The sequence below is a fragment of the Quercus suber genome, unplaced genomic scaffold (assembly GCF_002906115.3).
Source record: "Quercus suber isolate HL8 unplaced genomic scaffold, Cork oak 2.0 scaffold_871, whole genome shotgun sequence".
Lineage (NCBI taxonomy): Eukaryota > Viridiplantae > Streptophyta > Magnoliopsida > Fagales > Fagaceae > Quercus > Quercus suber.
In genome coordinates, this window is record NW_027070301.1 from 1 (window position 1) to 13,346 (window position 13,346).

At 36.3% G+C, this 13,346-nt stretch overlaps 1 protein-coding gene and 1 pseudogene across 1 annotated transcript; both read right to left on the bottom strand.

Moving 5' to 3' along the window:
- Positions 1-1,240: 1,240 nt before the first annotated feature.
- Positions 1,241-3,607, bottom strand: LOC112000867 (protein WALLS ARE THIN 1). Its single transcript, XM_024033038.2, has 6 exons — positions 3,296-3,607; positions 3,135-3,197; positions 2,908-3,024; positions 2,432-2,813; positions 1,956-2,107; positions 1,241-1,515 (listed from the first exon to the last, which is right to left on the bottom strand). The coding sequence occupies exons 1-6, from the start codon at positions 3,511-3,513 to the stop codon at positions 1,341-1,343; spliced, it is 1,107 nt and encodes a 368-aa protein (XP_023888806.1). The 5' UTR covers positions 3,514-3,607; the 3' UTR covers positions 1,241-1,340.
- Positions 3,608-9,915: 6,308 nt separating this feature from the next.
- Positions 9,916-12,683, bottom strand: LOC111989376 (protein WALLS ARE THIN 1-like; annotated as a pseudogene).
- Between the last annotated feature and the right edge of the window lie 663 nt (positions 12,684-13,346).

Sequence of the window (13,346 nt, forward strand, 5' to 3'; positions counted from 1 at the left end):
TTTAATTATCCAAGAAATAAGAGCAGTGTTAATATATATATATATATATATATATATATATTTTAGGCAATGTTTTAATGCAAATTAGATATGTATTTTTACTTAACTATCCTTTAATTTTGTCTCTACTTAAACCTAGGGTGTAGGGGTATTTTGGAATTAAAAAAATTTGATCCAAATAGAGAAAATCCCTTAAGTAGTAGTACTAGGAGTGTCAATTCGGGTTAGCGTGTCGGGTTCGTGTCGTGTCGAGGTAAGGGTATTCAACTAAATGGTTCAACCCTAACCCGACCCATTAAATAATCGTGTCATGATCCTTCAACCTTAACCCGACCTATTAATAAAGCAGGTTGACCTAACCCAACCCATTTGACATCCCTTAAATAGTAGTACTAGGAGTGTCAATTCGGGTTAGCGTGTCGGGTTCGTGTCGTGTCGAGGTAAGGGTATTCAACTAAATGGTTCAACCCTAACCCGACCCATTTAATAATCGTGTCATGATCCTTCAACCCTAACCTGACCTATTAATAAAGCAGGTTGACCTAACCCAACCCATTTGACATGCTTGATAAACGAGTCGTGTTGGGTTGACATGAATGTAACACAACCCATTTCAACCTGCATAATATTTAGTATAACATCCATCTAGAAATAATTTTTTTTTTAAATTAGATATGTATTTTTACTTAACTATCCTTTAATTTTGTCTCTACTTAAACCTAGGGTGTAGGGGTATTTTGGAATTAAAAAAATTTGATCCAAATAGAGAAAATCCCTTAAGTAGTAGTAGTAGGAGTGTCAATTCAGGTTAGCGTGTTGGGTTCGTGTCGTGTCGAGGTAAGGGTATTCAACTAAATGGTTCAACCCTAACCCGACCCATTTAATAATCGTGTCATGATCCTTCAACCCTAACCCGACCTATTAATAAAGCAGGTTGACCTAACCCAACCCATTTGACATGCTTGATAAACGAGTCGTGTTAGGTTGACATGAATGTAACACAACCCATTTCAACCTGCATAATATTTAGTATAACATCCATCTAGAAATAATTTTTTTTTACATCCCAAAAGCAGTTCATATACTTCAAGTCTTTAACCCACATTCAAAATAATATAGTTCAACAAAAATATAACATTCATCTAAAAATAAATTCTTTACACTCTATTTTTTTTTTTTTTTTTTTTCTAAAAGTACTATAAATAAAAATAAAAATAAAAATAAAAATTAGCTGAAATAATATAGTGAAACTTATAAATAGTATCAAAAAATACAACAAAACTTACAAATAATACAAAAAAAAAGTTGAATAGTAAAATAAAGCTGATTAGACAAAATTATTAATCACTAGAAGTAGCAAGCAATGGTTGGATGATGGAGCCATTGCTTGAACTAATTACTCCATTACTGTCGTTTTCAGACACTGAGGGCGTTTCTTCATCTAACTTTCTCTCTTCACCTTTTCCCCACACAACAAGGTATAGTCCAATTACGATAAAAATTGCTCCAATAATCCTGCACATCAAAACAATGAAAAATAATATTTAACAAACACTATTGACATGGATCAAGGGAAGTTACCTAGATTTATTATTATTATTACTATTATTATTTCATATGTTAAGTGTGGACACACTTAAAAAATGTGGACAAAACTTGTGAAATTATGGACACTATATGTGTAAGAAAATTTAGATGATTAAACTTTTGGGAGAGAAACATTCAAGGAAAAAAAAAATTTGAATTATTATTATTATTTATAGATAGGATTTCAACGTATGACATTTACTCTATGATAATTGTTCTTATCACCACTTTAAGACTTCCATCAATTTTTGCGGTGTAGGTGGGTTTGAACCCCAAATCTCTAATTCAGCGACAAAAAACTTTACTAGTAAAACTATCTAGAATCTACTAAAATTAAATTAATTAGTAGGCAGAGTGATAAGACCTACCCTCCCAAGTAGAATTCTTCGTCTAAAGCAATGGCTTCTATTATAGCAACAAGCAAGGTCTGTAGAGGTAGATACACTGAAACAAACAATGGTCCTGCCTTGTCAATTACATATATTTGTATTGCATATGTCATTGCAGAAGCCACCAGTCCCTACAACCACCAACCATAATGAAAAATCTTATTCTAAATTGTCACAGTAATGCGATGAACACAACTTGTTTTACAACAAATTTTACATTTGATGAAATATGGTTAACTGAGTGATGAACACAACTAATACTCATGATTTATACACTCATATCACTTTAGTAATTATAAAATTTGTTGTAACAAATGTAATGTCGATGTATTGTCATGATAATCGCGAAGCATGCTAAGATTGCACCTATGATCAAAATACTGAAATATGTGCATGATTGATCAATAAGGCTATACAAATGACAGACAATCATGATATAAGTTAGACTTACGAACCGTATAGAAAATAGTAAGGAATTCATCAGTTGAGTTAACTATCCAGGCTTGGGAGTTTCTCTCAAAGACTGCTGCTATCACCAGATACTGAAGAATACTAAAGAAGTAAGCATACGTGGCAATCGAAAGCCGAGCTGGATACTTCTTTAAGAGTGGTATTTGTATGATAATCCAACTAGACCAACATAGGCAGTGACCAATAAGATAGATGCAACCTAAAGTCCAACTTGTCCCTAAGAAATATGATTGGTGTGACTGTAAATTCGATCCAAATAGGGTTGGTCCCTTATAAAGAGTAATCACAAGAGATCCAGCAACAGTAGAAACAGTTCCAAGCACCTTAGCTATACCATCTTTCCTTTTCAAATGCACTTGCTCCATTCTGCAAAATAAACATTAATATTGGTGCTTAGTGACCTATTTCATTGAAGGTATTAGACTTAGGAAGAGATAAAAAGATTGACGATTTCTCTTGCCCGAATATGGCAGCCATGAGAAAGGTTATAGCAGGAACTGAATTTTCTGATGCTGAAGCAAAGGTGGCTGAAGTGTTGTCCAAACCCAGATAATAAAATTCTTGATTACATGTTAACCTGCCAGAATTGAAAGCCAAAATTATAACCGGGAAAACTTTGCATATCATATGTTAATCTAGAATTCCTTCCAAATATATACACACACACACACACACATATAAACTTACCCAATAAGGCCAAGGAAGAAGAACTGTAGCAAAAGAGAAGCACTTACTGGTGGTCTGTCTTTCCTATACGTACAAAAAAAGAAAAAAAGAATGGCAAGAAAATAAAGCTCAAAACAGGTTGGAACAACTATTAAGTATGTAATATAAGGTTAACCTTATACTTCTCTAAGAAATACGCAAAGGGAACTAGTGCAACCAGCGCGACGATGTTCCTATAAACTGGGAAAACAAGCAGGCTTATACCCATGTTAAGTGCAATCTTCAAAATAATATGGTTCCCCGCAAAACCTAACTGGCAGACAATCATGGCTAGGTGCAGCTTGGCACGTTCAGGCATTGCACACATTCTTTGAGCAGAGTCTGAGCTAGCTTCCGCCATTGAATCTGACACAGACGTCACAAAAGAAAGACAAATATGTAGAATCGCTCTGCACTAACACTATCACCTAAGACTTCAGCAAAAGAGATAAGAGAGGAGTTGTTCCTCACAAAACCATTGATTGTGTAGCCTTATATAATGAAGTTGAAGTTTATTAGATGTGGACCACTATATCACACATTTTTTAAATAAAACTCGTTTAGGCTCCAAGCGAAAGGAATATAATTATATCATTTATAAGAGAAAGCGAAAGCAAAGGAATATGTAATTTATTATTTTTGGTATTGTTTTTGCAATTATCGTTATTTTAGGTTTAGGTTATTTATTTTCTTATTTTTAAGTGTGTTTAATGTTTTTTAGGCCAAATTTGTTCCTCCTAAGAGTCTGTTTGGATATAACTTATTTTGCTGAAACTAAAAACTGAAAATACTGTAACAAAATAATTTTTAAATGTGTGAATAGTACTGTAAGACCAATTTTTAATAAAAAAGTTGCTGAAAAGTGAAATTTGTAAGTCCGTAAATAGTGGACGGGTGCACTACTCACCGTGGAAAAGTCAACAAATACAAGCTAAAAAAAAAAAAGGAAAAAACGCGGAAGAAGCAAAACGTGGATGTGATAAGTTGGATCCAAACTCAGCCTAAGTATTAATTAAGACTTATTTTAGAATATATTTTCTTGTCTGTTAAGTTTAACAAATCCTTTAAATAGACCATTGAATTTGTAAACGTTTTTTTAGAGATTATTATTAATAAAATTAAGAATTTTCTCAAATTTTTCTTAGGAGGATTTCAAACTTCTCATTCTATAGATTCAAGGAAACTCTCGTAGATTCGAGGTTTACTACCAAAAACTAATTTCTACTTCATCAAAGAGAGTATCGTGTATGCTTTCTTCAATCTTCCGTTATATCACATTCTATATCTGGACTACAGTATTTTGAACTGATTTTTTTACTATATATCTTGGCTGCTATGGTCTGTGAGGACTGAAAGAAGGGTAGCTATAACTGTGTTTCAACCGGGTGCACTGCTCAATAGGGGCAAATTTTGTACAGTGAGTTATTGGATGCTAAATCACTTGCTACTTGTACAGAATCTCACCTCAGGAAAAGTGAAAACCCCCTCCTCCATTTTAATTTGTGCTAAGGCAAATATAGTTTTTCAATCTGCGCATGCAAAGAATGGAGGTGGAATTGGCGTATTATTGTGAGATACACAAGGAAAGTTTGTGCTGTCAAGCAAAAAGATGAATTCTGGCCTTGTGGTTACTGTTTACCCCGATCTTATATAACATTTATAAATTGCTGTTGATTGCCACTGAACAATGTATAAGCTTGACTTTAATCCTGATGGTATTTTAATGTAGCATATTTGCATGTACTTTTTAAGCCATATTTAGTAATGTTATAATCACAAACTATTTTATAATATTTTTACAAACGATTGATATAACAAATTTTTATTAGTTTTCGTTTGAGTCCACCATCAATATCATTTTTTTATTCATTTAATCACTTACCATATCAACAGTTTGTAAAAAAGTTTGTGGCTTTAACATTTTCCACCATATATCTATATAAGATACATCACAAAGTACACTATTTTGTCTTCTTATTAAGCATATAGAATGAATTTTCCTTTCTAGATCTTTATAATAAAAATATACTAGCCTCATCACATGCGCTCCGCCTATGTAATGAAGTTTTTTTTTTTTTTTTTTTTTTAAATTTTGAGTTTAATGTAATTTTTTAATTTGAATTTATCTATTGTTAGTAAGGTTACACATGAATGAATTTTTAAGAAACTAAAATATAGAATTTGAAATAGAATAAATGGTTGGGTTTAGTGTGTGCTAGTTTTTAGGAAAAGAAAAATATATCAAACATGTGTGAGATATATTTAAATAAAGAGTGTGCTAAGTTTTAGGAAAATTTTTTTTGATATTTTTTTAAAAAAAATTTTAAATTACAATTTTAACCTCATTTTTTATATTTTAAGAATAAAGATTATCTAGTTAAATTAAGGGTATTTTTAACATTTTATGAAGCCATAATTAGACATATATAGAGATAAATAGTTTCATTTAAAATTGGTTGGCATGATGATAGTATATTTTGTTGTATAGGGAGACAAAAGTTACTGTGTATGGACAAAAAACACTATTCATACACTGTTTCAATACTGTTCACGCACTGTTTATAAGACCCACAACTACTTTATTCAAAAAAATATTAAAAAAGGGTTCCGTAACACTATTCATACATTTAAAAATTATTTTGTTACAGTATTTTTAGTAACAATTAATTTTTAGTAATAATAAATTATATCCAAATAAATCCTTAAGATGAAAAACTTGATAAAATAATATTTAAAAATGTAAAATAAAGGTTTTTTTGCCTCCCCATTTCCTAATGCCCTAAGACTTCAATTGTTCGTTGACTACTTTTAATAGTAAAAAAATGTGAAGGCAAAGGATATTAGCTTTTTATTGTAACTTGTGGCAGTGTGCCTTGCCTGACACCCCACGTGAATGCACGAAAATTTTTATTTTTGGTAAAAATGAATGCACTAAATTGCTATCAAACTTTGACAAATCAAATTTGATTTTATTTTTAGTACAAAGGAAGTTTCAAATGGCATTTTAATTTTAAACATCACTTATTTACCGTACTTATTTATCGTACCTTTTTAACTGAAACGTACTAAAATTAAATTAATTTGTAACTAGAGTGATGAGACCTACCTTCCCAGGTAGAATTCTTCGCCTAAAGTAACGGCTTCAATCATAACTGAAAGTTTGAAAATGTGTTGAAAATACAAGAGCTGTTTGGACCCCTGTAGGGGCCTTTTTTGTTGTGCGTTGAGCTGGGCTGCCTGTCGCGGTAGTAGGCCCGAGTATTCTGAGTAAGGGAGTTGAGACCGGTCTAACTGGAACTCAACTTGGGCCGGCTTGTGCGCAAACATTGAGTCCAAGTCCAAGGGAAGACGCTGCGAAGTGGGCTTATCCTTTGTTCCTGCCGCATGAACTTTTCTCCAATTTCTGCCACAGGATTGACTTTTTTGCTGTGCAGCAAGACTTTCTATCGTGCAGTAAAACCGTCTGCCGTGCAATAAAAGTTTCTGCTATGCAGTGAAGCTGCCTGCCGTGCTTTAAAGCTGTCTGTCGTGCTTTAAAGCCTTCTACAATGTGAATGACCACTCTTCGTTTTTACTGCAGAAACATTTTTCCATTTCCTTGGCTTGGCTTGTGCGCAAGCCACACCACGTTTGCTAAAATCTGTTTATAAGCTCACAGTAGGCAGAGTCATTGTTAAGAGGTTATGGCAGACAGACATAATATAGAAAACGTAAAGAAAATACAGTCACTATTCCTACCACAGTAAATAGAGTAAATGGCTCAAAAGGCCTCACGTTCAAAGAATAAAACTTAAACAAAGAGTAGAATGGGGTTAGTAGAATCAAAGTAATGGGTCTGCCACATTAAGTATTACCGCGGGACTCTAACCAGGGAAGGGAAAACTGCTCCCTCAACGCAAGTAACTTCAAAGGAGAAATTAATTGCTTTGAGAGGCCAGCCCCAAATGGTATGTGCCCTGGTATGAGTCGTATTTTCCTTCAATAGAGAGCAAGGCTATTGAGGGAGAGAGGGGGTTAACCCATTTGGGTGCATGCTTGCCATAAAACACTCTGTTTTTCCTTCTTCCTGCTCTGTTCTTTTGTTCTATCTTTTCTCTCAGTTTTCTTTCTTAGAATTCTTGCATTTCTTTTCTTTTTTGCTTTCTTTCTTTCATTTTTTTTTTCTCTTCTTTGTTTTCTCTTTTCCAATTCCTCCTCCGTTCTTTTGTTTTATCTTTTCTCTCTGTTTTTTCTTTCAATTCCTTCCCCTTCCTTCCTGTACACAGCTACGGGTCTCTTATATAGAGCCTGCCGTGACCGATTTTACTGTTCCAGCCCTTTCATGGCCCTTGTCTGATATGGGAACCTTTTGCCGACCACTTACCGAGTCAATGGTTCTAACTACCACCATTGACCTGTGGCTTTCAGACAACGACGGTTCCTTTTCTACTCGTCCAGTGTGTATCCTCTTCCTCTCGGTCTCTCATGGCATGCACCCAGTGGTTCTTACCCAGCCTTGCCTCTTTTGGGTGGCATGTCATCCCAGCAGGGCTGTGCCCACCGAAAGAGCCTGGGCAAGAAACACAAGAATAGGTTTCCACTCCTTTCCCCACCACCAGACCGTGCCCTCTCCCATGACCTCACCTTTTCCCATAGTGGCTGGGTATAGGCTGGTGATGCCTGGGTCGTACACATGCTTTACCTTATTGATGTTTCATATGTTTGCCGAGGTTTGAAAATGGGTGCGCATATCCTGCCGTGCGCTTTTTGGTCTTTTCTGGTGTGGATTGCATCTCCAACAGGCCAACGTTTATGACTTGTCCCTTTCTTTGGAGAGTTGGGCCTTGTTAGATCATTGGGCCTCCCTTTAGTTTGGGTGTTTGCTTCATGGCTTGGCATCTCCTGTCATACCAGATTGTTATGCCTGCTACTTATCTCAATTCTGTCGGACCCTTTTGGGCTTGCTGTGTGTTTTTCTTCTTAGTTTTCATACCTAACTTTTTTTATACAAAAGGATTTGGGCCTTTGTGGGCCAAATGATGTTGACTGGAGCAAAATGGTCTTAGGCTCAATTTATCTTCATCTGCCAAAGTCAACCTACCAGAGAACTGTATTTTGCGGCAGATTTGCATTCTGCAGCAGACTTGTATTCTGCGGCAGATTTGCGTTCACTTGCACTTCTTTCTTTGAAAATTTCTTACTCTTCAGTCTTCTTGGTGGCTCTTTGGGCCTTGCTTCTCACTAGGCTTTCTTCTTTATGGGCCTTTGGGTACAAATTTGCAAAAAATGGGCATCAACAACCCCTAATTAAATGATTACGACTCGGTTGATTTTACTCTAACTTATCTAAGTGCGGAAATAAGAGTAAATGAAGCGCAAACAATCGAAACTACTCTAATGCATAAACATGATCAACCAACAATAAAAGTAAAGCACAAGAGTAAGGGAAGAGAGAATGCAAACACAAGATAACACGCCGATGTGTTATCGAAGAGGAAACCGAAGAACTCGGCGAAAAACCTCTTCGCCGCCCTCCAAGCAGTAATCGATCCACTATACAATCAGTTGGGATGCATGAGTTAGCAAGAGACCATCTAAGCCTAATCTACCCGATGTACCTAAGCCCTCCAAGCTCATACTCCAACAAGACTTCTTGGAACCATGTCTTGTCTAGCTCTCCGGATCCTGCAATAAGCTCCATGTTACATCTACCATCCTTGGCTTCTTCTAATACTTCCCAGTAGCTCCAAAACACTTTTTACACTCTGAATATGTGTGGGTTGTGTTTGGGTACAAATCTCCTCTCAAAGTATGACAATGGAGAGGGATGGAGAAGATGCTACAATGATTTCTCACTAAGGATGAGTAGCTCTCTCTCAAAAAGATGGGTGTGTGTTGTAGAAAACCTATCTAGGGTTTTTTTTTTTTTTTTTCTTCTGAATGGTCTCATTTACATTTGTGGGAAATGAGAGTATATATAGTATGGGTGAAGGATAAGAAAGTCACACATTAAAATCCTTCAGGTAGAATGTTTTGCGACTATCTCGCTGGAAGGCCTTGCCCGCGAGACACTCGTGAAAATGACAGCCTGGTTCAACTTCCAGTCATGTGCTTCTCACATGGCTTTTTCGCGGGTTAGCTTCCAGCGAGACATTCGTGAGATCCACTGATTCTTTATTTAAGCTTGAATCTTCACCAACTTGATACTAAACCCAATACAATAAAATCCCACAAAATACAAGGAATAAAATTAAAGCAATTACAACACTTTTTTTCATGGAATAAAGACAACATAAAACATAGTTGTAAATCACAACTTTACAATAACAACAAGCAAGATTTGTACAGGTAGATACATTGAAACAAACGTCGGCCCTGGCTTGTCAATTACATATATTTATGTTGCATATGTCATTGCGGAAGCCGCAAATCCCACAACCACCAATCTGCTCTATCATCCCATCAGGCTTTACTTTGATAATGAAAAAACTTACTCTAAATTGTCACAGTAATGCGACAGACACAACTTGTTTTACAGCAAATTTTATATTTGATGAAGTAGTAGTTGACTGTGAGTGATAAACATAACCGAGACTCATGGACTTATGCACTAATACCACTTCAGCAATTATGAAATTTGTTGTGAAAAAAAGTAATGTCTATAAATTGTCATGATAGTCACGAAACATGATAAGATTGCACCTATTATCAAAATACTGAAACATGTGATTGGTTAATCAATAAGGCTATTGCCTATTAGGCTACACAAAGACAGATAATGATATTAGTTAGACTTACGAACTGTATAAAAAATAGTAAGGAGTTCATAATTGGAGTTAACTATCCTGGCTTGGGAGTTTCTCTCAAAGACTGCTACTATTACCAAATACTAAAGAATACTAAAGAAGTAAGCATTTGGGAAGCACTAACATGGAAAAATTACCAACGTATTAGTGTCAGACATGTATCCAATATGAATAGAAACGTATCAAGTACGCACTCAAGAAGAAAAAATATTTTTATTTTTATTTTTAAAATTCAATTGTTCTATATATATATATATATATATATATTTTAATGTTGTTTATTTGAACTATTTTATGGGGTGTCTAGTTTATTTGAATTATTTTGCTCGTACTTTAAACACTATTTTATTGTCTTTAAATTAATTTTAGATCTATTTCCAAACATGTCATTATTGTTACATATTTTTTGAATCCAAAATAAACATAACTTATTCCAAATATAAAATATACATATATACCTAAAAATAAATATTAATTAATTAATTGTCGTATCTTTGACGTATCGTATCCTAATTTTTCAAGAAATGCTATGTCACCGTATTACGTATTATGTTGTACAATATATCGTGTATTCGTGTTGGTATTTGTCCTACATAGGTAAGCATTCGAGGCAATTGAGAGCCGAGCAGGATATTTCTTTAAGAGTGGTTCTTGTAAGACAATCCAACTGGACCAACAAAGGCATTGACCAATAAGATAAATGCAACCTAAAATCCAATTTGTCCCTAAGAAATATGATTGGTGTGTCTGTAAATTCGATCCAAATAGGGTTGGTCCCTTGTAAAGAGTAATCACAGGAGATCCAGCAACAGAAGAAATAGTACCAAGCACCTTAGCAATACCATCTTTCCTTTTCAAGTGTACTTGTTCCATTCAGCAAAATCAATATTGCTGCTTAGTGACCTATTTCATTGAAGGTATTAGACTTAGGAAGAGATAACAATATTGATGATTTCTCTTGCTCGAATATGGCGGCCATGAGAAAGGTTATAGCAGGAACTGAATTTTCTGTCGCAGAGACAAAGGTGGCTGTAGTGTTGTTCAAACCCAAATAATAGAATTCTTGATTACATGTTAACCTGCTAGAATTGAAAGCCAAAATTTTAGCTGGGAAAAACTTTGCTATTTAATCTAGAATTCCTTCAAAAAAAAGAAAAAAGAAAAAAAAAAAATATATATATATATATATGTAGGGTTTGGATTTGTGGCCCAAGCCCAAAACAATAAACTTGTAGAGTATGGGTGAAAGAGCTAGGTTAGATATGGGATTAACAACAACGAATCATAACTTTCAAGCACAAGCTAACGTGGAACTACACGTAAAGAGTGAATATCCGAAGAGCTATATTATTGATTATCTGATGAACAAAGACCTTAAGGCTACAGTCCAGTTCCCTCCTTTTCTATTTTCTTTTTTCTTCCTCCCCCTTCCGTTAGGAGCCTCCTTCCTTTATATAACCCCCCTTCTCCTCATCTCCATCGTCCACTTGTTCCTCATGCATGAGTTTACTTGAGTACGTGTCACGTCAAGCATCTTCTTTTAGCTCTGTGTGAGTGGCGGTAGGTTAGGATGCACTGTTCAGGGGTCTTCTCCACATAAATGCGGCTAGAAAAGTTGCTGCAGAGTATTAAATACGTTGGTAGCAGCTTTCCCTTTAGATATTTCTCCATCCTTATCATTTCCCAGCATCCTCAGAGCTTATCTTGATCAGGTGGAGTCCTCGGAAGGTTATTTTGGCCTTTTACACACTCAATTGATTTATAATATTTGCGTCAGAGGATTACAACTTCTTTGGATAGGAGATATCCCCTTCAGATTGTAATAATTCTTCCTTCTGAGGATCCCACTTCCAGATGGGCCCTGCCCTTACCATCTCCTTCTTCTCGGTCTTAAAATAGCTCTCATATGGGCTCTCGGCCCATTATGTTGGACTGGACCCTTTTCCCCCTACAATAGCGGCTCAAAATTTTAATTTTTCCCTTGCATCCGAGGAGAAAAAGTAGGATTTTGATCTGCCACGCAAGGAATAAGAGATAACAATAAATAAAAATAAAGAAATTTAAAAAGGGGGAAGTCATAAATACCCCCGTTTACACACGCGCGGGCATAGAGACGAGCGCTTCATTATTGCCGCTGTCAGTTCCGTATTCCCAAAGCGCTGCATTAATTACTCCAGGCGGCGTTTTGTCCTTTGCATCCAATGGTGAGTTGTTGATCCAACGGATAGGATTCTTCTTCGGGATTTGGACGAAATGAATGACATCGCTTCATCTGTCTCTGTATATAAACCCTTGGAGGAGGTTATTTTTCTTCACTTTACGCATTCTCAGAGTACCCAGAGAGTTCTTTCCTTCAAAACCTTTCAAGCCTCTTCGGATTTCTGTGTTCTTTGCTTCCAGGATCTATAAAGAATCCATCTCGAGTCCAGGGATTTTACTTCCATCCTGTTTGTGTAAGTTTCGGCACCTCCTGATTCTTTACTTTCTTCTCGGCTATCGTTTTTTTCCCTCAAAACCCTTTTTTTGTCCACTGCTTTAGTCATTCTCTAAAAATGGGCAAATTCCAACATCTCGTCGATAGTCCGGTGTTGATAGAGGAATTTAAGCGAAATTACGGTATCCCACGGGGGATAAATCTGAGATATTGCCCTCCAGAGCAGATACTAACAACTCGAAGAGAGGGAGAGGTCGTAATCCCAATGATAGCCTTCATTGAAGGGGGAATGACCCTTCCAATGGGCTCCATTACTCTAAATTACCTTCGCAACCACAGGCTCTCACCCGAGCAGTGCGCGCCCAACACCTTTAGGATATTAGGGGCCATTGATGCCTTGAACGAACAGTTAGGACTAGGGCTGACCTGGCATAACTTAGCATACATGTATGAATGTCATAGCCAAAAAGGGGCGGGATACTACCTTAAATCCCGATCCGACGTCGTTAGATTGTTCTCCTGCCTTCTCAAATCGAATAAAGGGATGAAAGATGACTATTTAATCGTCTCGGGCACATGACACGACGGTCTACACTGTCCGACCGAGCCAGGAGAGCCAGGTGTGACTGCTTAGACTTAGGATCTCTAACAATAGTCTTAGGATCTCCATTCTCCATAGCCTTTTTTTTTTTTTTTTTTTTTTTTTTTTTTTTTTTTTTTTTTTTTTTTTTTTTTTTTTTTCCCTCTCTNGGCTGAAGTGCGCCGAGGGCAGCGCACTTGGTCTCCCCAGCTGGAATTAGATGGGGTTCCATTTTCCTGGGAGACCTCGGTCAGGAACTACGATGGGGGCAGAGCGGGGCTAATAGCCGAAGCTTTGGAGCAACCGCTGCTCCTCCCCCGCGACATGGAATCATACAGGCGTTTCAGCCAGTATGATCTCTTCATGTCCCTGAAGAGGGACCTGGCCATGGTAAG

Bases quoted from the DNA above. Each gene is read 5' to 3' on its own strand.
- LOC112000867 (XM_024033038.2), bottom strand. From the start codon at position 3,513: ATGGCGGAAGCTAGCTCAGACTCTGCTCAAAGAATGTGTGCAATGCCT. The intron at 3,025-3,134 runs GTAAGTTTATAT...CAATTCTGGCAG, and splicing joins TTCTTCCTTGGCCTTATTGG to GTTAACATGTAATCAAGAAT. The intron at 1,516-1,955 runs GTAGGTCTTATC...TTTGATGTGCAG, and splicing joins GAAGAATTCTACTTGGGAGG to GATTATTGGAGCAATTTTTA.